Source organism: Chroicocephalus ridibundus, chromosome 1, assembly GCF_963924245.1.
Source record: "Chroicocephalus ridibundus chromosome 1, bChrRid1.1, whole genome shotgun sequence".
Lineage (NCBI taxonomy): Eukaryota > Metazoa > Chordata > Aves > Charadriiformes > Laridae > Chroicocephalus > Chroicocephalus ridibundus.
The window spans coordinates 156,843,820-156,870,294 of NC_086284.1; the positions used below are offsets into that span (position 1 = coordinate 156,843,820).

At 39.4% G+C, this 26,475-nt stretch overlaps 1 protein-coding gene across 11 annotated transcripts in view; it reads right to left on the minus strand.

Moving 5' to 3' along the window:
* The window catches only part of DGKI (diacylglycerol kinase iota), a 217,565-nt gene that overhangs the window by 59,793 nt on the left and 131,297 nt on the right, over positions 1-26,475 (minus strand). For all 11 annotated transcript variants that reach the window (XM_063319739.1, XM_063319703.1, XM_063319729.1 and 8 more), the window contains 2 exons: positions 12,679-12,779; positions 1,524-1,603 (listed from right to left, as the gene is read on the minus strand). In XM_063319739.1, the coding sequence (XP_063175809.1) occupies positions 1,524-1,603; positions 12,679-12,779 (181 nt within the window). The remainder of the gene's footprint in view (positions 1-1,523; positions 1,604-12,678; positions 12,780-26,475) is intronic.

The window sequence follows — 26,475 nt, forward strand, 5'->3', positions numbered from 1 at the left end:
AGCTAAAACCCATAAATGTTTTTTGCAAATATTATTGAGTAATTAACACACTAAAGAAAACCACTGGCAGTTTTTTAAGACAACCTCGTGTCAGGGAGGTCATATCAGAATGCCCCGGCTATTCATCAGGGTTCAGGAATTTAATTTATTTTAATAGAGATTTTGTGAAATAGTTTTAGCTCATGACATTGCTTACCAAAAAGCCTGGCCTACAGAGCATAGCTCCTCAGTTGGCATGCTAGTTGGCAGAGCGCAGAAACCTTGGCACCTCCATTCCCAGCAAATGGGTCTGAGCCAAATCGAGCACACACAAAAAAAGTAGTACAAACCCTGCAATAGGTTGGAGAAACACAGTTCCTCCACAACCACTATGGGTAATTCAACCAGAACTTCTAACTGTGCTTCCTCCAGCACTATACAACTACTCGCAACCCAGTACTGGCCATATTAAGTTGCCTGAGCTCAGTATGACATCACGTTTGTTATCTGCTGAGAACATGATAACAATTATTTAATTGTTATTTTCCACCACTGCATACCTGAAATATGCATCACCTTACAATATGGTTTTATGTCTGATAATAATGACCACACCTCAGGTGTGACTGATCAGAAAATGCATTTGATGAAAGTAATCCTGGTGGAAATGCAAAAAAGTGAAAGCCTGTAGTGAGATACTAAGGCCCATATTCATGCTAAACGCGCAGAGTTTCAAACTGCAGAGAAGTCAGAGGATCCCAAAGAGTTCAGTGGGAGGGATGACGTTCATAGCTCCTGTGTAAACTGGACCATCTATTTAGAAACCTACGTAAAGTCCTCACACTTTTAAGTATTGTTGTTCAAAGATATCAATACAAGATTAAAAAGTCAGAAATAGTATATTAATGAAAATCTGCTAGTTCTATCACTAAATGCATACACACTTCAAATTATACAGGTAATGGAGCATTTGGAGTCTCCATTTCCCACACTGTATTGTAGAATGAACCCTCATGAGGCAAGGTGTTCAAGACAATAAGAGCGACATTATTATTAGCTACATGAACACATATTTCTGTATATTTGGAAATATCTAGTAGATATTTGTAGTGCTTATTGGTGTCTCAAATTACTCCATGACAGTATTAGAGAATAACATTTGCATAATTAGACCTACTCAAATATCACAATGTTTATCTTTACATAACACACTTTCTAATCACCAATTTGTATAATTTCAACAAGGTATGCGGAGAATCCTGGTATTCCATTCCAATCCAAGGAGAAGAAAACACACCCATCCACGTCAATTCTGTTATCATTGAAAAGGCGTCAGTATGGCTTTTCATTTCCTGCTTAGAAAATATTTTTTAGTGCTACTCCTGTTTTTATTATCATATCACAACTCTAAAGTTTTGTTTTCAGTGGTAATCAATCTGCAACACTTAATATATAGTTGTTGCAACTATTAGATCTCTGCACTCAGAACTGAAAGAAGCATGACATAGATTAACATATGATACCTGAATTCATAAAAACCTCACCTCTTGCAGACGGTCAATGTACATACGACAGGTCTCCAAGTCACAATCTCCTCGTACCACTATAATTCCTAGGGGAATGGCTGGAAAATCAAAACCAAAGATAGACCTCTTTAACTGAAGTCTCTTGAACATTAAAAAATTACCAATACGCTTCATTTTTATATTTTTTTTAAGTTTCCCCACAAAAGTGTTCTGCTAGCTAAATCTTAACAGTCATTTAGAAGCAGGAACATATTATTCATCATTAGTTTCATCCATTTATAATTATCAATGATTCTGGGTTTCAACTGTCTTTCATACTGAAGAAACTAAACCAGATTCAGTTAAATGGTGTACTTTATTGTCTGATGTCAACATCAATTATTAACTGCAAAGAAAGGAACATACCCTAGAACACGAGTTAAGGGAGGTGCTCTTATGCATTGAAATAAGAGAGTGATATTTCATTTTCAGAAGGTCTTAAGAACGTACAAAAATGATTTAATGTAATTAAAGTCACAGCCTGATTTCAGAGAAAATTGTCCGGCACCTTGTTATATTGATGGAAGGCTGCTTTCAAATCAAAACAGACATTATTCCATCTACACTCAAAATTGACCCAGTATCTCCATATTTCCTCAGAGAAAAAGAACAGAACTTGTAAAAATACAGCAAATAATTCCCCTCAGTTAAGTCTGCATTTTTAGTAACAGGGGGTTTAGGTTTCCACTGCCATTCTGTTCTTGCAGACAAAAAAAATAAATCCAAAAAACCCTACCCACAAACCACCAAACCAAAAAAAAGAAAAAAAAACGCAAAAAGAACAAAAAAGGAAAAAAGTATGTATGAACCCACAAGGAAGGTACCAAGAGAGCTGCCTACTAGCATCTCATTAAATAAAAAGAAACAAGTGAAAACTCTTGAGTACCTGCGTTTTCTAAAACTGAATCACTAAATGACGTTCTTTTTTCTCCCTGGAGGGTCTTTAATCAAACAGTGGCCCAAAAAAAGTAAGGGAGCAGCAGGAAAGAGATTTAAATCCTCCTCTGAAGTATTCCAGAAGGAGAGCAGAATATCAGCTTATAAACAATTTTGGTAACTGGGTAACAAGAAAGCAACGTAAAGTCACTGACGGTTCTGAGATAAATAGAAAAAAATAACTGTGCTGCAGCCCCTCCTGCTGTTCAAAAGAAGTTGATTAAGAGGGCGAGATATTTATCTACCGAGCCACTCTTCATTCCGATAAGAGGACAAGAGAGCACTAAAAGATAATGGGGAACACGGCTTACATTTTTGTGACCCACTGAGGCCAAAAGCACAAAATGAAGCTCAGTGGTCTCAGGGAGGAGAGATGGGGAGCACCTACAGAAGTCAAGGTCATTGTGGGCCTCAGAGGCCAGCACAGAGCTCTCAGGACATATCAGCAACACTGACAGCATCGTGTTTGTAAAGCAATTTGAACAACAGAACAGCTATGAACCCGGGAAAACCAGAAGCAGTGACAAAAAAACAAACCAGAAGGAGAAACAAGAAAATAAAGGGAGAAGGCGGGAAGACCAGGGAAGAGCTCGCAGTTCTCCTGAAGCAACACTGACATCGGATAGTGATGCCAATCCACCTGCTCATTTTCAGGAAGGCCAGAAGAGAACTGTGCTCATTGCGACCTCCCAGATTTTTTCATTATAGAACAGAGAGTGAGAAATAAGTGAGTGGAATGAGGGTCAATCACGAGGTTTGCTTTACGTGCTCCAACGCGCTGAGTTACAGACTGATTCTCTTTGCTTAGTGTTTCTTATTGCTTAACGCGCTCTGACAGGAGACCCTTAAGCTCTTGGTACTGAGTACTTAATGGCTATCTAGTTTCAATTCAGCAGATCCCTCTGCAGCCCTTACTGAAAGAAGCGTTTGTTAAATTCATTTATAGCACTAAAAAGTGAATTGCAGCAGACACGACTACACCTCCAATAGCTACAGAGCACTGGGAAGCTACACCACTGGCTCATAAACTGTCACCACCGATTTTGTCTTTTTTCTATTGAATTCCTTCCCTCATGGAGGAGTATATGCACTTAATGGGGACCAGAGCTTTGACCTGTCGAAACAACGCAGCTAACACAAAACTGAAATCCTCCACTATCACCATTCCTGACAGCTCAAAGGAGAAGGAAGGACCTTAGGAACGCCTGGAACTTTTCAGACACTTTGGTGGATTTCTTTAAAGACAACACTAATACGCAATAGATAATTTAGGGTGACGTTTATGGGCCTCATCTACGCAAGTGAAGAAGAAAGTCACGATTCACAGTTTCGCTTAAATTATGTCCCATTTATTCTTGGCAATCATGGAACAAGTCTGGAATTCTGGACTGGGTGACTTTGTTCTTAAAAAGACATGTGCAACTTTTGCTGCCTGGAAATCCTGAATTAGAATGACCTATGGTTTTATGGGTCAATGGCTAGCAAAGGAATAAGGTTCGTGAGGTGGATCTCAAATGGTTCCAGTCTATATGGTTCATGCTCATTTGAAAAATCTTTTAAGTCATTACTGGATAACACTACAGTATATAGAATCATGGAATGGTTTAGGTTGGAAGGGACCTCAAAGATCATCTAGTTCCAACCCTCCCCTGCCACAGAGGGGGTTGGAATGAGATAATCTTTAAAGTCCTTTCCAATCTAAACCATTCTATGCTAAAAAGTTGCTTGCCAAAGGTGGTTGGGGTTTTTTTATGGGGTTTTTTTTGGGTTTTTTTTGCGAGACCCATTTGGCTTTCAGGAAGAAAAATGTTCCCAGCTCTCATTTTTATTGTAAACCACAGTAAGTGACACAATGCAGCCAAGATTTTCAAAAAGTGCTTCACAATAGCTGCTGTTTGAAAACAAAAGCAAATACTTAATGACTGATAATGGGATTGAAACTATGAGATTGTTGCTCATTTTAAATATAGGGCAATGCTGTGCAATAGGGGCAAAATGAGGTACGTTATGATGAACCAGTTAGAGGCATAAATTTAACATGCACGGCATTCAATGTCATTGTGGGCACTTCCGTTCAGGAATGAATGAACTTCCGCCTTTTCTGAATAGCCATGTGTGGATGAGGACATGGACAGTACAGAACAGTGCTGTGGGACACAGTGATTACAAGGTATGCCAGCTGAGAGGACAGTCTTACATTAAGAGCACAGGCACAGCAGAGCAACTTTCGTGTACACCCATACACTGTCCATTCCTATGAATATATGGATATATCCAGACATGGGAATATGCCAAAAATAAGGGATAGCCTCAGATCGCGAGCCAAGCCACAGCATTCAAGTGTCAGATATTTTTCTCCTGAGGCGCCTTCTCTTATGGCCCTTTGCGTCCAGCTCCCAGTGTCTTCGTGCTCCCTGAATGGTGAAAAGGACTTTGTCCAGGGAGCTGCAGATACAGATTCTAATGCCGCAGTGATGAGCAGCAGCAGAAGAATGCCAGGAGACGAGACAGGCAGACAATTGCTTCATATTCCGAAGCAGTACTGTGGAAAGCGTTTTGTTCCCAGCAACAGTAACCAAAATCAAGTACCAGCAGGAGGAGGGTGGGGTAGGTGCAGCAGTAGGGCCAGCACGATGCTCTAATTGACTGCAAGATTAGTAGTGATTTCCTAAATCCTCAGAAATTAGCTATGGAATTTATAAACAAAGAAGAAATCTTCCGCCTATTAACTGCCCATTATGCTGAATACCTAAAGCTAGTGAACTCTTTAATAGTTCTGAGAACACAAACGGAAGAAGCCTGAATATACTGCATATGACACCATGAAGAAAAAATAAAATTCAATTAACTTCCCCATTTATTGTTATGAAAGGATTCAATTTGTGATCTAAACACCATGATTAACCCACTCAAATCCCAAACAAAACAGCCTCAAGACAGATCATTAAGGTAGATGTGAATGCCAGGAAAACTCATTCCAAGTCTGACATACCTCAGGGGACTGGAGAGATTAGACATTAGGTTGTAAATGTTTAATGTAGCAAATAAAGGCTCCTCACTACTGACAATGTTATAAAAATGTCATTTTCCTGAGGGGTTTCCACTGATATTAGAAATGTGAAGGACTAAATAAATTCTTGGGAGAGGATTCTAAAATATTCAGACATGTATATTACAAGATTTGGCTTTCCCAAGTATGGTTTTAATACAACTGAGTTTGTACAAAAGGATTTTCTTACCACACAAATCTAAGCCATGTGTCTCTTCAGGTCCCTTTTGTTTATTATACTGACAAAAACTAAGCCTCCTTAGGTTCACTGATTGCTAATTTTCTTGGCACTAGTGGTCCGGTTTTAAAATCTGCACGTCAGGAGGTAAAACACAATGGAGGTTATCAGACTAAATCAGGCCACATTTGAGAAGGTGGTCGTCCCCTCCAGGCTCTCAGTGACTTCCCCAATACCCTGCCACAAAAAGGAAGAACCTGCCCAAGTCGAAGAGAGAACTTGTTCCAAACACCACATAAAAGGAAACACGTTATAGAAAGAAAACTATGAAGAGCTGGGAATTGAAACTGGCAGGGAATGGGTATCAGGACAAAGGGCTGAAAGAAGAGTTCTGGCTGAACAATGAGTAAAGATTTAGGATTAAGGAAAGGAACAGAAACCTGAGCTGCAAATCTGCAGAAACAGACTAAGACAGGCAGGAAGGATGTGCGTGGGATGGGACAGCCAATGGGGACAGCCAGGACTGAAAAGGTAAGAGGAAATCAAATCAGAAAAGTAACAGGAAAGGAAATGGAAGAAGTAGAATATACACAGAAAAATCTCACAGAAAAGTGTATACCAGAAAGAGAAACTATAGCATGATTTCCTGGAAAGTCTTAAATGTAACTTAATATTCTTCTATTTCCCCACTCTTCTAGGGTCAATATATATTTATATCTATTTGTATTACTGTCCATGTCTTCTAGTTTAAAGGAGATTGCAAACTTACAGGTGACAACTTCCCCACTAGCTCAAAAGGCAGAGGACTGTGTTGAAGGTAGATAAGCCCCATGTGAAGTCAAGAGAGTGTAGATTTAGATTAAATGTAAGGAAGAAATTCTTTACAATGAGAGTGGTGGGACACTGGAACAGGTTGCCCAGAGAAGTTGTGGGTGCCCCATACCTGGAAGTGTTCAAGACCAGGCTGGATGGAGCTTTGAGCAACCTGGACTAGTGGCAGGGGCTTGGAACTAGATGATCTTTAAAGGTCCCTTCCAAGCTAAACCATTCTATGATTCTCTAACCCAATTATATGAGATGAGATTTTAATACCTCGGATTTAGTCCTTCCTCCCAACCCAGGCAACAATATACCATGTTAAATAAATGTTACTATGACTACAAGATCAAGAGCTCAAAGTTTGAAAAAGCCAAGATTGAAGGTGCCTATTTCGGCATCTGTGTATATATTCATTGTGCTACTCCCTTTATTTATCTGATCACATACTACTTTTTCTTCTGTTGTACTCCTGTGTCTTTCTGATCTTTGAATGCATGTGTGTGTATGCATGTGGGTCAATCAAAGCGAGAAATGTAATTCACTGTGCTGTCTGGACAGAGCCCACAAGGTTTCATTCATCAAAAGGCAGAAGGAGATATTTCCTTTGGCACAAACAATGCCTTTGACAACTTTCTCTTTGTTTTTGTCATTTGTTTCAGTTACAAACATTTATCAGTGGTTTGCATCTGTATATACCAGCATAAGAATCTGGGAGATCAGTGGCAGCAGAGTTGCCAATATTTAACTCATCGCTGACTTCTTACCCTCTTGGTTTCATCTTGCTGGGTGACTTTAAGGAACCCATCCAACCCTCTCAGTTTCAGATCTTATTAAATCAGTGTAACAGAGAAATGCATGAATTAGCTAACGTCGACACAACATATGTTGAGAAAGCAAAGCTGTTAGAGCAAGGCAGTGACTTTTATGCAGTGAAATTTAGTAGACAGTCTGTAGGTAATGCTGCCTTTTACAGAGCTTCTACAGATTAGCCACCATGTCCCCTAAGAGACCTCCTGACACATACTTGGACCGTTAGCGCTTCCTTTACAGGATGGAAGAGGAGGTTTGTAGCTACACAACCCATCTCATCTAAAGCCATCCAGATCAAAGGTGCTTCCCAACATGAGCACAGTTCCTTCAGTGACTAATCTCCCCTGTCCTGACTCCATCTGCTAATTCAGGGTTCCCTCACTATAGTAGCCACCTAGCAGAAGGTCCTCTTCTCCTCTGTGCCCTTTACATTATGGATATTCAGGATGTAAATACCGAGTCCTTGGTGTTCACCTTTTCTTATTTAGCTAGTTGCTCACAATTACATGGAATAGTCTCCAAATTAACTTCACCTGCCATATCCCTGAGCTCTACAGTATCAGAATGCATTTCACAGATCAGTGACTCTCAAACTCTGGTAAGTATATCACTGGTATGAGGAAGCTATAGTATCTCTGTACCTGTACACATCCCAAACGACTCACAAGCTTGTCACTCCATGTGTACCTATCCTGTGTACCTAGGATAGGAACTCCTCAGATGACCCCAAAACCGTCAGATAACCCACAGAAATTAAAGGCAGGAACACATGCAATATAGACATCTGGCTAGATATAATCCGAGACAGAATTTGAGGTTAACATCACGTTACACCACCCCCTACTGGCACACACAAACAAATCATGGAGGCTGCAGAGAAAAGGATTGTTATATTGCAGATAGTTCAAGATGTTGAACTAAATATTCTTCAAAAATTGCTTTTTAGATTAGTGTGCCATTTTATTGAAGACGAGACAAGGAACAGCTGCCTCTGTGTAAAAGACAGTGTAGGAGAACTGGAGCTGATACAGAGCTGAGAGTCATTTCTGATACTGCCACCACTGTGGTCAGGTATTATTCCTCCTTAATCTTAGTGGTATTGAGCAAACTAAGTTTGGTTCTCCATGGCTAGAGCATACAAAGCAACAAAGTAAGGGCAGTAAGAACTGATGTATCCTATTTTAAAAAACAAACAAAAAAACCAACCAACAAACAACAACAACCTGTGCAGCTACTGCTGATGTTGAGCTATTTCACGGCTTCATCTTCATGGTGCAAATCTACAATAGTGTTGGCAGGAAGGACTAAGAAGGGTTGAAGACCACTTGATCATTAACTAATTTATGGTTGGTTGGTTTGTTGTTGATTTTTTTTTTAAATGTAATTCATTTCTGCATATACCTCCATTGACAGGAATTTCTTAGTAACATCGGAAAGGGGAAAATAAAGTGTGATAAATAGAAACATTTTGCTATTTCGAAAATAACTCAACTTTTCCACCACAATGCTGCTTTGGATCACACTTTCCTGACAGAAAGTCAGAGAGAGTGCACAGAAGATATGCAGGCAACAGAGACAGAATTAAGTTCTGTCCATCTAGAAACATGAATCCAACTCACTTTTTGAATATGATACTCTCGGTTATGGTCATGCTACAATTATCATATTGGGCAGAAGGTGGTGAAGCTGGTGACCAGGGTGGCAAAAGTTTGGGGCATAGATAGGGAAATGTTAGAGAAGACAGCTACATTTGCAGCAAAGAACATTACAACGTAACTAAAATGCCAACATACATCCCTTTCTTAAGGGAGCGCACAGAAGCATTCACCCCTCCTCACTGAAGGATCAATAAGCATCCTCTGTACCATCATCAATCATCCCACAGACAATACTGAGATGCTGACAGAAGAAAGAATGAAGGAGAAAAGGAGCATGGGGAAGGAAGAAAGGGACAATTCAGAAACAGCATCTTGGTTAAATGCCAGCTGCAGCGACAAGAAAAGTAGAAAGCAACAGAAGGAGAATGGGCTAAGAATGGTCATGCCCTTTAGAGGACAAAATGACATTCTTTAATTGCTCGGGAGGTTTTCAAAATGAGGTGTCTACCTCCAGCAGAGTGAAGATTAATCTTCATGGAACAGTTTGTATGATGAGTTGTTATATGTTGGGAAGTGCAATTTTAGGTGAAGTAGTTGATAGAATCAAATCAGTATTTCAAGCAAACAAGGGGAGCGAAATGTATTGACTGTGAGTTAAAGTGATCCAGATTATTACACTGATGTCAGAGATTTCAAAACTCCATTATGGAGACATGCAACAGGCAAAAAACCATAATAGCTTCTTTGCTATTTTTCCTTCAGGGATAACAGCATGACTCGTTATTAACTGGCTTCCTTTTCCTGTTCAGATTGCTGTGAGATTCTGGTTTGGTTTTCAAATGATTCAAAAGGTAAAAGTGCCCCTGTGGGCAGGGGATGGATAGCAAGTATAGTATTCTGGAATTAAGTTGCAGGTATTCTGCCAAAGCCTGGACAGATATGTAAATTGAGTCTTTTGCAAGCATTTAGGGAGACATACATGCACCTGAGAGTTACAGTCATGCTGAAGGAAGCTAACCCCACTGACAGTAACAGGCCTTGTAAAAACAGTATTGTAGAAACAGGGCCCAATACAAGTGTTCTAGTATTTTGCTAGTACACACATATTATCTGCATTTGAATTTTAATTCACACTAACAAAATTTCAGTTATTCACCTGCCATGGAAATTTATTTATTTCCCCTCCTCTCCCTCCATAATCACTTTCTTTGGTAAAGGACGGAGAGTCTCTTCTCCCTCAACACTCCTCTCCTCCCCCTTTAGCCAAATAACTTTTAATGGCAATGCTCCCTGAAGTGGTTTACTGATGAGGGCATAGTCAGCATGCTTATTTCATGTAAGTATTTAGCATGCCATAGAGTCAGGCAGGCAGCAATCCATCGACCTGCCACCAGGAAACCATTTAAAATTTATCCAATTAGCTATGTCAAAAATGCAATTAAAATGGCTATCTGCTTTTCTTAAAAGGAAGACTTATGTGATTTTCCAGCTTCCTTCTTTATAAAAACTTAAGTCCTCTAGTGTAACTATGCCACTTGATGACTGGCTATGCCTCAGTTTCCAGAAGAGATGCAAGCAGCTTGCAGTAAGTCACAGGAAAACCGGCACATTAGGTCTCTGCTCAGTGAGCCACAGGGATTTCCCATTTTCTGCGTCACAGAATTCAAGCCGGCTAGAATATTTAAAACAGATTAGTTTCTGACTGTTTAGATAGCACTTCTCCTCCTGTACATAATTTCCTTCAGTCGTAAATAGCATCACCCAGAAGTCCTCAAGTCAAGATCATCCTCCTGAAAACTAAAGGTTGGACAATTCTGATAGGAGACACTTAAGCTCTATGTCCAGAGAAGACAACCGATGACTATCAGTGTATGCTGTAAGTTATATGTTCTTACACAGGACGTTCCTAATAACTGGAATGGGTAAGGTGAGGTATCTTTTCTGATTTATTTTAGGTTGATGGGGATATTATTTACTTTCTCATATTTTCACGTAAGAATAGTAATGCACAAGCATTACTGAGACAGCTAAAGGAAGACAGATAGGAAAAACAACTTCATGAAAAGCATCTGCAGAGAATACTCCAGTCCAGCTATGTTATATTATCAAGCTGGCCATGCAGCAACTTGAAAGAGAGATAAAAGGGTCTTACTGCAAATGGCCTGCCAATGTCTGAAAGCAAGCATTTTAACTCTTCATGGACAAACATCTACTTTTTGAATCACAGACAGCAACTGATCAAATGCACGTGTAACCTAAAACCAGATCTCAGAGATTCTAGATCATTCTATGGCATTTTGTGTAGTGTTATCACTATGGTTTTTTGCAGGTGACAACTAACATAAATCCTCATTTACAAATGCAGTGACAACAGTGTAAAGAGATGTATATTTTGTGTCAGAACATGTAAACAGCTTTTAAGGACTACATAATATATACTAAACACACACACAAATTTTACATCCATAGTGAGGATGGATGAGAATAGTTCTCCTCAGATGGGCAACCATATGATGAAATATCAAATGAGTCAGATTGTTTCTAACAGGGTTGGATAGATATGGGTTCAACATGGCCTACTCAAGGTCCATCCAAGGTCAAACTCTCAATTTAAACTTGAAGCAAATTCCTCTCCAGTGAGCCGTAATCCTCATCCTGTTAAAATTCTTCTCCATCCAGTGATGAAGGCTTTGATTGCTTTAATTACGACCAAAATACACTAACAGAAACTTCAGAAAAGGTCATCAGGACCTATAATAAAATTTAAGCCATTTCAGTTCTTTTGTTGGAAGGAGAGCTGGTGAACTGGGAGAATAAGGCGGGGTGGGACTAGAGGAGTGAAAGTGAAACAGTTTAACTATCTTCCAACAGTAAGATAAGCAAACCAATTAAAAGGATTGTCATCCTGTAATTACCAGAGAGCTCTGTATTACAGAGGGAGCTGGAGCTCTGTTGCACAACAAACAGTCATGCTTGTAATTTAATATGAATAATGAGCCAGATGCATGAACAAGACCATTAAATTGTTATCACAAGCAGCCATGTCCCTCATTGATTAATGACTCTATGTGTCACCAAGGAAAGGAACTCCATTTTTAAGTATGGATCATCATCATCCATGTTGCCAAAGCAACCGGCTGTCTGCTTTTGACTTACCCCTGAATGTGGCAATTAAACCATTATATGAGGAAACAAAACAGTGATTATTCTCTTATGTGGAAAACTGAAGGCTGTTAAAGAATAAGAGACTGGGGAAGCCAGATTTGTTTCCCAAGATAAATGCACCCGTGCAAGAACCATGTTCAAGGTCAGAGTACATTCTCAGTACAAAATAAATCATGGTCCCCCAACTCAGTTTCAAATTCAATGCTAATCATAAAATCTTGAATAGTTTCACACACTAGTAGAAACCTAGCAGAACCAACAGAAAGACATGAATAAAAAAAATGTCTGAAAAACACTTATTTTACGGTAAATAAAATCAACTTGCAGAAGGCACAGTTAAGTAAGAAAACAGGTGAATTCTCTATATATGCTTTTTATAGGAAGGAATTTTTATAGAGCGAATAGGTATGTGCACATACACAGATAGATGAATATACACTCCACATGACTCATACAAAAATGTATGCTTGACCCTGCGTTTGGGGCTTTTTGTTGTTGTTTTGGGTGGTTTTTGTTAATGTAAGACTCATACAGAATGTTCTACCAAAAGCATCTAAAACCTGGCTTCTTCCAACTTACAAGCTTCCCGGAGTTTTTCCTTGTCGTAATGTAGCCCCTCATATTCTTGTAAATTAATCCTGTTCACTCTGATCCGCAGACGGTCTGGGATGGAATGAGGACTGCAAGAAAAGAAGAAACTTCTTAGATGAAATGTTCCATGGAAGATCAAAACGGAAATAGGATATGAAGTGATTTTAGTCTTCTCTGAAAGAAGAAAAAGAGCAAGACTTCAAATTTGGGGCAACTCCTCACAGGACCATTACTGCATTTAAAATTAAGACAACCCACCACACAACAACATAGACATTAGACCGTAAATGACAAGCAAGATCAGGAAGCCCACCTGCTGGCTGTGTGGTCTGGAATTACAGAGGTTTTTCTGAGTTCTCCAACGTCTATATAGCTACCCCTCCCCTCTGCAGTTTGCCTTTTTGTACATCCCTAAACCCCTACCACATCCAGTAGAACTGTCAAACTGTGTTTCAGGTCACAGATGCTTTCTTGGGAAGCCTCTCAGGACAACCGTTCCTCTGCCCATGAGAGCATCCACTCTCGTATCCCTAGAGGATTCTCATTCAGCATTTCTCTTCCGGGAAACAGGCAACAGAAATGTGGCTAAGAAATGCATTTCCACAATAGTGAGTCCAATACACAAAATCCAGGAGGACTTTCAAAAGAAGTTGCAGCACAGGAACCTCATTTCTACAGATTTCAGGCAGATTTAGATGCCTCAACTGTCTATATAATTTTGAAACACTCAGTGGGTCCCTATCTATAAATTTAGGTGTCCATATATTGATAGAAAGTCGTCCTGAAAAGCTTTGTGTTGATTTCCTGCTGGCTTCTACCTTATTGTAACCTATTACTTGATTTTGTAAGTTTAGCTGAATTCTATGTAAATTAACTTGGCTACATTTGCGTTTTCTATTTTTAAAGATAGATAACCTGTGTATTATCATGCATATATCAAATGTCTGTCCTCTAAGAGCTGGCCCCTGGCTCAGTTAAAAGCAGATTCTTTATCCTGTGTCTTCCACTGAAAGACCATCTATTTTCTCTGTTTTAATCTAGCTACCAACAGAACTCTGCCAGTGTTATGACCACCAAATACATGTGCTGCCTTTTAAAAGTTGAAATACTGTGCTCTGTCATAAATATGCAGACTTACTTTTATGTTTGTCTCAGTTTTAAGGTATTTGACCCACAGTATTTGCACTGCTAGTTTAAACTCAAATCAGGACAAGCCACATTTAAAAAATGCAAAGTTTTTCTTTCTTTTTAAATGAGTACTTTTTTTGTGCCTGAAAATACTGCAGACCTGACAAAACGCATGGGTCCTGGTTCCGGTGGGGATAGGGTTAATTTTCCCTGGTATTCCATGCCATGTGAGCCACGCCCACCCTGAGCTGCCGGGGGAGGGGGCAGGAAGTTGCTGCTTAAAAGCGGGCTGGGGCGTCCCGGGTCCGGCCGGTCGGCGAGCGGCGGTTCCGTAATCGCGTTTGTATATTCCCCTATCCGTGTTGTTATTGTTGTTGTTTGCCTGTTCCCTTTGCTGTTCTGTTAAACTGCCTTTGTCCCAACCCAAGAGTCTTGCCTTTTCTTACGATCCTTCCTGTATTAGGAAGGCACGTGCGAGCGGCACGTGGTTCTTTGTTGCCATCTGAGGCTAAACCACGACAGCATGGTTTGCGACCATCTCTTGGTAGAGCCTTTGGGATGGCAATTAGTAATTATTTCAGCATTAGTTTAGCGCATGCTTTCTTTCTTGGTATAAACAGCTCTGTCACATCTGGACAGATGAAAATAAGGATGGAAAATCAAGTCCCGGTTAAAAAAAAAAAAAAAAACTTTTTTGGCACAAGCACTCTGCCCATAAAGTGATAAAGGATAAAGAATTGAGGGTGCCTTCAAAATTGGAGTGTAAGACAACATGCTAGAAGGAGCGGCACTGAAGAAATTCCCATTCTAAACCGGAGTTTCTATTTTAATGATGAAAATAAGACTAAAATACATGAAGAATAACTTAGAAGAAATCATAAATGCTTAACGGTGGCAGCAAGACTGATGCACTCAGACACACGTAGGCTGCCCAATATTTTGCCTGTGCTGATTGAGAGGGACTATTGCATCAAAGTGTCCCAAGACATCAGCAAACTGCCCATATTTAAGATAAGCTTTTGCAGTTTGATAACAGACACCTGGGATGGTAACTTCCAGCACAGCTTCAGGGGGCAGCTAATTCAGGTGCCCTTACATCATCCTACAGAACAGCACACTCCACCTGCAGGCTCTACAGCTGGCTCAGCAACCCAGAGAAGATGAGTGGCATGCAAATGGAGGGGAAAGGTGCATAGACGGAACAAGAACATAATTGCACTGAGTCTGGCACTTTTTTTCTTCCTTTCTTTTCTTTTCAAGACAAGTTTAAATGTCACCTTGCTGGCTGAGAAACTAACACGGTCTGAGGAGCTACATTCCATTCCAAATTCTATAAAATGCTATTCAAAACCAAAAATTATAGGACATTTTATTTTTAGCCAAGAAAAGATAAGAAAATGTTTAAGTCAGAAAACATAGGAATTTAAATGCATAGTCTTTGTCTGTGGAGAGAAAAGAAATATTTCACTGCACGTAGTAGGGTTTATGAAAATGACAGACTGACAGCTCTGACAAGTGAAGCCTTTTATGCACTGGCACAATATGGGAAGAAGCTACGTTGCTTTTCCCATAATGCTCCGCTATCGCCTGTGATGATGAAGGTAGCTGTCTTCCAGATCGGTTCACAACCTGGGGATTGTTGGTAGGTGTGGGGAAGGGACTGCTTGTAAATTACCTCTACTTCTTTGAGCTCAGCAGGCAGGAAAAGGGGTTGGGAGACAGAATTCAGCAACTTCTTTCTGTTTGTTATGGTTTGAGAAACGCACAACAATTTATCATCATTTAGACAATTATTCTATCACCCAATGACCCCTCCCCACCCAGGAAAGGGAATTGGAGAAAAATAAAGAAATCTGAAGGTTGAAATATAAACACATTTAATAGAGTAAGACTAAATAATTTACATTAATAATACTAAAGAACCTATATATTGATCTTGATGACAATATAAAATATACAACGATTATACTCAGCCAGTTCTATCAGCAGGAAGCTGTGCACTCCCAGCAACGGACAGCAAACATCGGACACTGTGAGCGCTACGGCTTCGGGAGGAAGGGAAGGGCTCAGGGGTCCGGCACCGGGGCAAGAAGTTCTCCGGATTGCCGCCATTAAGGGAAAGCAAGCACTACACAGCAAACTTTCTAAATTTATATTGAATGTGACATTAATAGTATGAAATAATCCTGTTGCCCAGCTTGCATCAAGTACCCAGATCTCGCTCCTCCTCGTCCCAGCACCTGGCTAAACTCGAAAACACTGAGACCTTGAAACCCACCTAGCACAGCTGGCTATAAAGTAAATATTTTCACAGATTCAGGCACTAGAGTCTTCTAGAAGTGCAGTTTTCCCAAGGATTAGAAGAGAAATTAGTCCTGTATTGCTCAAACACTGTTGTAACACTTGAGAGCCATCCTTACTCTGTGCTGAATTAAGATTAAGCCAAGTGTAAACCCAACCCAAAACAAACTGTCTCAAACTGTGGTTTCTCCTGAAACCAGAACAAAATCTGTACTTTTGTGTCAAAATCTTTCAGCAACCCAAGCTGGAACTCTGTAAATAATATGCTTTCCAATCAGCAGTTCAAAATAACCACTTGACCAAAAGCTGACACTCCTGCAGAAGAATTACTCAGCCCAGCACAGGGAATATTTGCCCACCAAACCAGAACACCACCATGGCCACCTCCCTTCTTGTTCTTTTCCATTTCTTCCTTGCTACAGAGCTCCTCTGTGTATGATGCTCAGACCCTCCCTTCCACTCTGTGACCCAGTGCTGCTCTCGTTACTAGAGGGAAAAGAGTTTAGCACAGGAACTTTGCATCTTCCTGAGGTAAACTGTAATTTTAACTCCTAATAGAAGATCACCAACTCCTTTTTCTCCTTGATTTGTCCTCTTAGATCTTCATTAGCAGATATTTAAGTGATACTTTTGTTTTAAACATCCATTGCATCCCATTAGTCTGGCTTCCCCAGCAACCTACTGGTGTTCTTCACTGTTAAGAGATTAATTTTTTTTTATGTATTTTTGTAACTCTGCACTGTCTGTGCGGAATTTACTACAGCTACAAGATCTTTAATACTTCCCACTCACAATTTCACTTCCTCTCCCTCCACAAACTGGCCTTCTCATGTTCCTTAGGCGCATGGTAGGACAGGAGTGTGCCTGCTACAGGCAACTGGAGACAAGCCATGCTCTATTATGGGACATACTGGGAACAGGGCAGGTAATCCTCTCCCCAGCTTCCATAGGAGCTTGTCCCAGTCATGCAATTGTTTCCATTTCCAGATGTTGAGGTGAAACAACTCAAGCAAGCCTGGGGTCACTAAAAAAACCCATAAGTGTTAATAAATAATTTTTTGCCTGATCCAGAAAAATCATCATTGAATCAGAAGTGATTTTAAAAGCCACTGTTTCAATATTTCTGTTTAGTACTTATACGTAACTATAATGTTTGAGTTTTCAGAAGTGATATTTTTTTCTGTGGTTTCTGGTTTAGATAAGAAAGATGAAGGAAAAGAAAAGGAAGTAGGGATGTAGCCAAGTTTACACACTTAATCTTTGACAGAGGCAAGAATTCAACAGAACTCCTCAGCCAAAATTTCAATCCTTTATTCCCAAGGCCATCAACCCATTCTTCCCCAAGGCTACACCTTCATTCGGGTAAAAGTTAGGCTTTCAATAACAGTACAGTGATATTTTTTGTGTTGCTTTTTTCCCCACAGAGTCCCACCAAGATTTTTTACTTGTAGGTGAAAAAGGAATGCCTGAAAATACTCAGATGCTTGTCTGAATATTTATTATTACAAATAATTCTAATAACTGTCTATATTCTCTACTGGAGGGGGAAAAAGATCTAAAAATCAACAGCAAATCTAAAATATTTTTGTTGCTCCAGGAGCCACATACACTCTCCAAAAGCACCTTTTAACTAGAAAATATTTAAGAGGATACTTCCGATACTCTTGTAAAAAGTATAATTTTTTGGTATATCAGTGCACCGCATATCTCTGAATTTGCTTCTATGGAAAAAACAAGCACACCATCTTAAATGCAGTGGGTTACCTAAGGAGAAATAGTTCTTTTCCAGGTCAAGTGTGGGAGGGTAATCAGATGGCCAGTGTCAGAGTTTCCTGTTCTCCTGTTTCTCCTCCTGTTCACCCCACTTTTTATAGACATGGAACTACTCCATAAGAAAGCTGTGTGTGCTAAACATAACAACTGGAGAGAAACAGTTTAGCTTACTTAGTTATAAAAATGAAACCTTGTAAACAGCAACTTTCTATAGAAAATAAACTATTATCAGAAATATGAATGCTAAGAGGTCCTTTCTACAGGGTAGAGGTTTTATATATCTAGCTAAGTTCAGTCACAGGTAATACATTCATAACTCACATATGTATATGTATGTGCTTACACACAGCTATAAATACATATATATACACACACATACACAAAAAAAAACATTTATTCAGTAACAGAAACTGAACAGTTTTGTTCATGATTTCTTTGCAAATACTCTGCTCTGTCAGAATATGGTTGTTGGCTGGCATTATATTGATGTCCCACTAAATTTTATTACCTATTCGATATAGCTTTGGCTCTAAAATTCACTTTGTGAATATTCATTCTCTGTGCTATCAGACTGGCAATTGACACCAGGGAATATTGTCCTCATCATTCAACTAATTAACTCCTTCATTCACAGAACTCATGAGTTCCATACAGAGTTCTATTAAATGCAGCTGAGGAAAACACTTCTACCATCAATACTTCTGTAATCTTCACAGATACTGATAATAATCCATATTATTATATGAATTGCATGGTTTATCTTGTTCAGACAAACTCAGTGTATTAAGAAACCACAAAGCTTAAGTACATAAGCATGTCCATGTAAAAGCTAATAAATAGGGTGATGAATGTCACTGAAAGCAAGCATTAGTACAGCATTAATAGAAATGGATGTTTCTAAACACTGTATAAAACAACTTGCTCAACTATAAGGAGAGGAAAAAAGCTTTACAGATACAGTAGTAGACAACTGATAAATAAATTTGGGGGGACTGCTACACTGCAATTTAACATAAAATATTTAAATTTCTTACTCCTATTATTCTTCAAAATGGTGTATTACATAGTCAATGAAAAGTAATTTAAAGTACAGATGAATGAATTCCATTACCTCCTAAAGAATCTAATTAAGAACCTCATTCCCCAAACACAACAATCCACTGAATTACATCCTAAAGGTCATATGCCTCATGGGACCATAAATACAGATTCAGGTCAACTGAAACATTCTGTTCATTCATGTTGATTAGCTATAATGGTTTCATTTAAAAACAAACCTAAATAGCATAGATAGGCTAGTTTACCATATTGAATTTTAGCTGATGGACTTTTGATTAGCATGGACCAGAAGTGCACATTCAGAGCATTATTAAATAACAATCCAAACGAGCCTCGTAGAAAAGCTATGCACATTGTTTAGTCGGAACAAACTATGAAAGATTATACAGAGATGTTATGAGATCCCCTCAAAATTATTACACTCACATCAAAAAGATATGTAATTTCAGTAAGAGGATTATTTTCTTTCCTGTTTTAGCTGCAAAAATGGCTGAACAGTACAGGGAAATTGTACTACTTTCTATCAGAAAAACAGCATTTGACTTTTCCACACAAATACAGAAGATCACCTAGATATTGAGTAATTCTTATTATAAAGAACAGGACATGCTTTCTGGAAATTCTTAAAACCTGTAGACTTTCACTGAAGTAAAGCCACACACACCTATTCTGAGACTACCAGCAGAACCTGATCTACTTCCATTCACCAAGAAAACACACTCAGCTTTTGATGAAGCTGTGACTTCCTCCTCTCACCCCTATTAATCATCCATCAACTGGCAAAGAGATGCCAGCCAACTCATTTGGAGCACAGCTGCTTTTCCTAAGAAACATGTTCCAGTCACCCAGGAAAGAAAACAGGCAGAGTGAGCTTGGGTCCTGCCCTGGGCACTCCTGCGCAGCAACCTGACAGCTCTTCTGCCAGGCCATCAGGTTGATTCAAGTGGGAGGACAGACTTTTACATTATACATGCCCTAATGCTTATCTCAATTATTTATGAACCCTGTGAACAATTTCTTATGCTTCGTGTCCGCATAGAGAAAAGAAACAATAATAATAATAAACAGTACACTACAACACTACAGCAGCCTACGCACATACAGATCTTAATACAATTCCGTAAACATAAAAAGAAAAGGAAATCTTCTACTGCCCCTCCTTTGCAAAAAATAAACTTTAGAAAAAAAAACAATCACACCCCTCTGGGGCATGTTTGCAGTGACAGATTAATGAACTACCTATCTCCTAGAGAGGAAATAAACATGCAAAATTAATTAAATGTTCCAGTGTTTAGAACAATTGGCAAGAGGAAAGCAGCAACCAGAGGAGAAAAAGAAAGTAACCTTACTTTTAAGATCTCATTGAAAGAGCTTGGAAATGATACATTAAAAATAACTGTGTTTTTCATAGCATTTATCTACTTAAAACATAAGAGCTGCCACAACAGAGCAGAATCATCCAGACACTTCTGATGGGCAAATTTCAGTGCTTCACAGAAGTCCACTGCTATTTTAAGGCAAAGCTCTTACTAAGCTCTTCACCTAAAAAATACCCCTAAAAATATAAGCTCCACCACATGTTTTTTTTCTTCCATTTGCTGAGCGTTAGCCCAGGTAAGTCAGGTTAACCCAACTGTACTAAACCCTTTTGTACCTTCTTACCTTACACTTGCTTCAGCAAGTGCTTGAGTGTTTTGCTGTAGAAAGGCTAGACCCACACATACACTTAAACATGCACCAAAGCGCCAGGTAGAATCCTGGTCTTTGTTTTCTTTCTCCTTCAGCACTCTAGCTGCAGTTCTCTCGCACTTTACGCTTCCAAGCACAGTGGATTCTCTGATAGTAACGATCCCACTAAATAGAAGCCCTCATGCTAAACAGGAAAAACTAACAAACAGACTCAATTCCCTACAATTCACGTAATGGAGAAGAAGAAAAATATATATATATATATAAGCATTTCCATCCTTAACTATGCATTTGGAGAATAGCTTACAAACACTTTCTCCCTTGTGCCTTGTCTCCTACTATTCTTTATTAGACAATCCTCCTATAGAAAAAACCCATGTTCAACCTAACCCACAAAGATGATTCTGTTTGGCATTTGGATCTCTAAAGGCAAAAAATTCTTTCCTATTACTCCTTTGCTATTCACACAGTTTTTATATGCATACCTTGCTGCAATCATTACCCTATAAAAGAGTATAAACTAATAAGGGGATGCTTGTATTTTCATTTATGCAGATTTTGTAATAAAAAAAAATAAATCACAGCTTATCCACAGTGCTCATTTCACTTGTAAAAGATGGTAAGAGCTATGTAAGTCAATTATGTTTTATTTTTCAAATGGTAATTATTTTTTTTTCAGAACTCCTTTGCATCAACCACTCAACGCAAACGTACTCTCACACGTGCATCCTTCTCATCATCTCTCACATCCTTCTCATCTCAACTGAACATCCAGCTGAAAAATGCAAGTCTTTACCTTCCTTTTAAAAGAGCCTCAATTAAAAATACAACACTTATGTTTACTTATGCACCCTGTATAAATATTTGAAATGGATCACACTACACTTCTACTCTCTTTGCAAAAAAGACCATATGTGCCTGATAATTTTTGGCTGCCCCAAATTCCCCTGCTGCAGAAAACCTGAAATTTATCTTAAGACAGGCTGTATCCATCACCAGGTCTCATCAGGATCTGCCCTGCTGTTCAGCACTAACTGGAAGTGAAGCTCTTTATGTTGTTCAAAAAAAAAAAAAAAAAGAAAGAAAAAAAAAAGAACATTAGAATCTCAAAGCAATCACATTCCAAATCAAATTTCCCTAATACCTCATGGGTTCCTATTTTAATTTGCCAGACGCATTAATTGGCAGCCACAGTGCAGCAGCATGTTTAATCTATTTTTACAGATTTTAAGATACAGAACATCTTTGACTTACAAATTAGTTTGGGGCTCACAAGCCTCTCTCTCCCTGCCTTATCCTGACAGCTGATATCAAATGAGCCATTTAAATGAACTATCAAAACTTGGAGGTCATTTCCAAGGGACATCCCTCAACTTGGAAGCAATACCCACTCTCCCAGACCCACAGCTTACTTATTTTTCTGTGTAAGCAATAAGGCTTATCTCAACCTTTTTTCTAGAGGCTTGCTTAGATACTGCATCAGTGAGAAAAGTTACTTGTATTACTTTCTGTTCCTTAGCAGAGTACAGCAAATATGATCCAGGAATAAAGCACACTGAATTGGAAATCTTTCCTCGTTTGCAAAATAATAATGAGGAACTTGCAGCTTTCTGAAAAAAAAAAGAATCACAGAACGATTGAGGTTGGAAGAGACCTCTGGAGGTCATCTGGTCCAAGCCCCTCCTCCAGCAGGGGCCACCTAGGACAATGTCCAGGGAGCTGTTGAATATCTCCAAGGATGAAGACTCCACAACCTCTCTGGGCAACCTGTGCCAGTGCTCAGTCATCTGTACAGTAAAAACATTTTTCCTGATCTTCAGAGAGAACTCCTGTGTTTCGGTTAGTGCCCATTGCCTCTTGTCCTGTCACTGGGCACCCCTGAAAAGAACTTGGCTCAGTCTTCTTTAGACCCTTCCTTGAGATACCTATAGACACTGACGAAATCACACCTGAGCCTTCTCTTCCCCACGCTAAACAGACCCAGCCCTCTCAGCCTTTCCTCATGGAAGGAATGCTCCTCAGTAGCCTTCATCACCCTTCAATGGCCTCTCCCCAATAGTTCCGTATCTCTCTTGCAGCAGAGAGCCCAGAACTGCACACAGCACTCCAGCTGGTGCCTCACCAGTGCTTACTAGAAATTAAGGATCACCTCACTTGACACGCTGGCAACGCTCCTAATGCAGCCCAGGATACCATTAGCCTTCTTTGCCACAAGTGTACGTTGCTGGCTCATAGTCAACTGGGTGTCCACCAGGACCCACAGGCTCTTTTCTAAAAACTAAAATTTGCTTTTAAAATTATTCAGTCAGTTTTCCCAAATAACTCTTGTTTTATTCAACATTTTATATGCCATCTATTGCACGTGCTCAGTCTTTAGAACAGAAAAGTGTTGGTGCATTGGGTTTTTTTAGCATATACCATTGACTTTCTTCTATGATATAATAGGAATCTTTCTTGGAATCAAGTTTCTGCTCTGAATACCTGGATTTATAGCTCTGAAATTTGTGATTTTCCAACATATATTTCAAATTTGTTTCTTTGATAGTCCTAATGTGTTTGAAAAGATGTCCATCATAAGAGTGGCAAAGCAAGAACACAAAAGGGATGTTGACACAAAGCAAAATATGTCTTTTTTCACTGAATAGTAAAAAGCATTTCTGGAGACAAACAACACTGCCTGAGTTGACATATATTAACATGCATTTTGGGTTTTTGTTTGAGAATTTAGGGGGTTTTGTTTGTTTGTTTTAATTGTGGACACACCAAGGTTTACATAATATGGCATGTTTCCATAAACAGGATGAATTAGAAGATACCAACTTACAATGGTACAACAGTACAAGTACTTTTAAGTGCCAATTCACCACATTTTAAAAAAAGACTTAAGGCTCTTGAATAATTTAGCTACTATCTGGAAAGTTAGTACAGTGGAGTTGCTGACAATCAATATATTGCCAAGGAGCAGGGGAGTTTGGCTCAATCTTCAATGCAGCTGCAGCCAGTGTCGCACCGCTCCTCTGGGGGAATAGTTTCCTGTTTCAATAAGCTCTATCTGGAGGTATGGCTGAGAGATCAGCTCTATTGGACATACAGCTTATGGCTGAGTTTGTTCATAGTATGTTTTTGATCAAAACCAAAGGATGGAAAGCTCTCATCTCAACTGTTTCCAGGGATGGTGCCTGGCACTTAACTTCAAGACCTGCCTGTTGCTATGGATTTGTCTGGTGACCTGGACTCTTAACTGAACCTGGTCACCATCACCAGACATGCCCTGTTCACCTTAGTTGGGTACTGTGGAAGTGTGCCTTTGCTGGTGAGGCCACTGCCCTATGCCTGCCATGCTGTCACCTGAGCTTACGCTTCCCATCTGTCACTGGATTTTACTACCCCGTCTCCTGGCTGAATGACACACATGGTAACAGCAAGAGACTATGGAACTTTGAAAGTAGATAAAAGCCAGATACTCACACAGTGAAGGAATCGGGGGGAGCTGAGACTCTCCTCAAGTCGGCAGACTGCACTTTATGGATACTATAAGGCAGCAGGAAATGAGTGGCCAGGAGAAAGGCAGCACACAATGTGGACAGACAAGGAAAAAGGCAGAGGGGATGAGAGAGAGAGAGTGTGGAAGAGAAGAAAGAAAGAGAAAGACATACAACATTTAAACAGAAACAAAATGAATGTGTCACATAAAAGTTGAATGAAGAGACATGCAGAGCTCCAAGTTCACACTAGGAAGCCAAGAGCAACAGAAGACATGCAAATGGAGAAAAATCACTGCTACATGGCACACAGGAGTTTTCTAAAAGACATAAGTGAGGAGGACCAATGACAAGCTAGGCACATGACTATACAAGGAAGGTGAGGAGCCCCAGGATTTGTTCCACAGACACTGAAAAGTTTCAAGGCAGCAGACTTTGGAAGCAGATCCAGAAATGCAAAGCCAAGATCTGAATGGATGGAATTGTCTCCAAAGGTTGGCCAACTTTAGTTAACATTTAAGAAAAAAAAAAAAAAATACCCTTACTGGAGATTTTGTATCCACAATGACAAATTGCTGCCTCCATTCTTCTTTCACGTACCTTAGGGAAACATGCATTTTATATATAATGACCCCCAAGACTGACTCTCTTTTAGTGTTTATACTCAGATGGACCCTTTCTTTCTCTAAAGGGTACGGAATATGTTTTATCTATGAGTTCTTCCCTCTTCTTTCTCTTCCATCATGCAGGACATTCTTCCTCAACCCAAACTAAAAGCCAGTGAAAGCAAAATACCATCTTTTGAGGTTTTGAGTGATCATCAACTGAGATGTACTGAGCAGCATACTAAACTGTAGTTTCTAATCATAAAGTGACTCCTGGAAAATTGAACCACAGCTTCTCTTCTTATTCCATAGACATTTTGTTTATATCTCACAAGAACCATATTCTTGGCTTGATCATAGAAAACTAAGCTATATGTTGTCTCTTTTACATGTTACCATGATCAATAGTGGAGAATAGGAATGAGAACTTAGCTAGCAAGTCTTTTAAGGGAAGGGGAATAAGAATGTAATTCACTGTTTTGCAGAAAAACTGAAGTCTGATGATGTGGCTGTAGCAAAAATTTGCTTTTGCTGATACAAAGAGAAGAGACACATGAGAAGAAAAGAAACCCACCTTTTTTTCCCCCCCACAGTTCCACTATCTATCTGCCTTGTTTCAATCCATACCCAAGGGTGAACAGCATCACCCTATCCTGTATATTCCTTGCACCTACGAAGTTGTTTCTGGCTTGAAACACTTTACTGGATTGTTACTTATCTCCATTCTAGAGCAATACATTGTAGGATGAGGAAGAGATTATGCCTGCCTTTTACATTTGAACAAATGAGAAACAAATAAGAAGCACTGTAACTGTATTCACCAAGTAACTTTCCTCCACTATGCTTCAACTCAAAATTTTAAAGTTATCAGAAGAGTACAAACTATAAAGATGTCATTGTCACCTACTCAAGAGAACTCATATGTGTATGTCACATCAAGCCAGCTCAATTTTCCAAAAGCAAGTATTTAAAAAATTAATGCTTGATGAATAGTGAGGAGAAAGATCACTAGTTGCAGCAACTAGTCCATAAATAGTTCAGCACAATTCATATACTGAGAAATTTGTTTGTAGGCAATTCAGCAGTGAAAGATGAAATAACCGAATAAAATATTAATTGCCAGTAATTTGCCCAGCTGTGACAAAATGCAGCACATTATATTTACTTGTTCTCTAGCAGCTTGGATGAAGTTTTTCATGCTGCTGCTATCAGCAGGGAAGGGAGGCTCCTTCAGTTTAAGCAGCCCCGCAGAAACACTGGATTTTTATTCCTTTATTTGATTCCGTGGCCGACCTTTTGGTTTTTTTTTTTTTGTTTTGTTGGTTTGGTTTTTTTTCTAAGACTATAAAAGACTAGGACCTTCTACACTGTCAAAAGCGCTGCTGAATTTTTCCCCACACTTTGAAAAAAGGTAAATTATTCAGTAACAAATAAAACAAGGACTCTCAACATATAGGAATTTCAGAGTTGAAGGTCTGTATAGAACCAGAAGGGGCAGTTTCTGGTACAATTAGAAGGTGCTGGAAGAACAAGAGTGAGAAAATGGAGGGAAAAAACAGGTCAAACAAGGTCAGATCCCCTTTTCTCATATACCAGCGACCTCTCAGAGCGTCTACAGGTTTTGAAGGAGAACAGTTGCAATCACAAAGATGGGCAACTCTTACAGTCAGTAAAGAATCATATTTCTAAAGCGCTTCTGCTCCCAAGTGAGAAGCATGAAATCTCTGTTCTTCTCACTCAGCTATTAC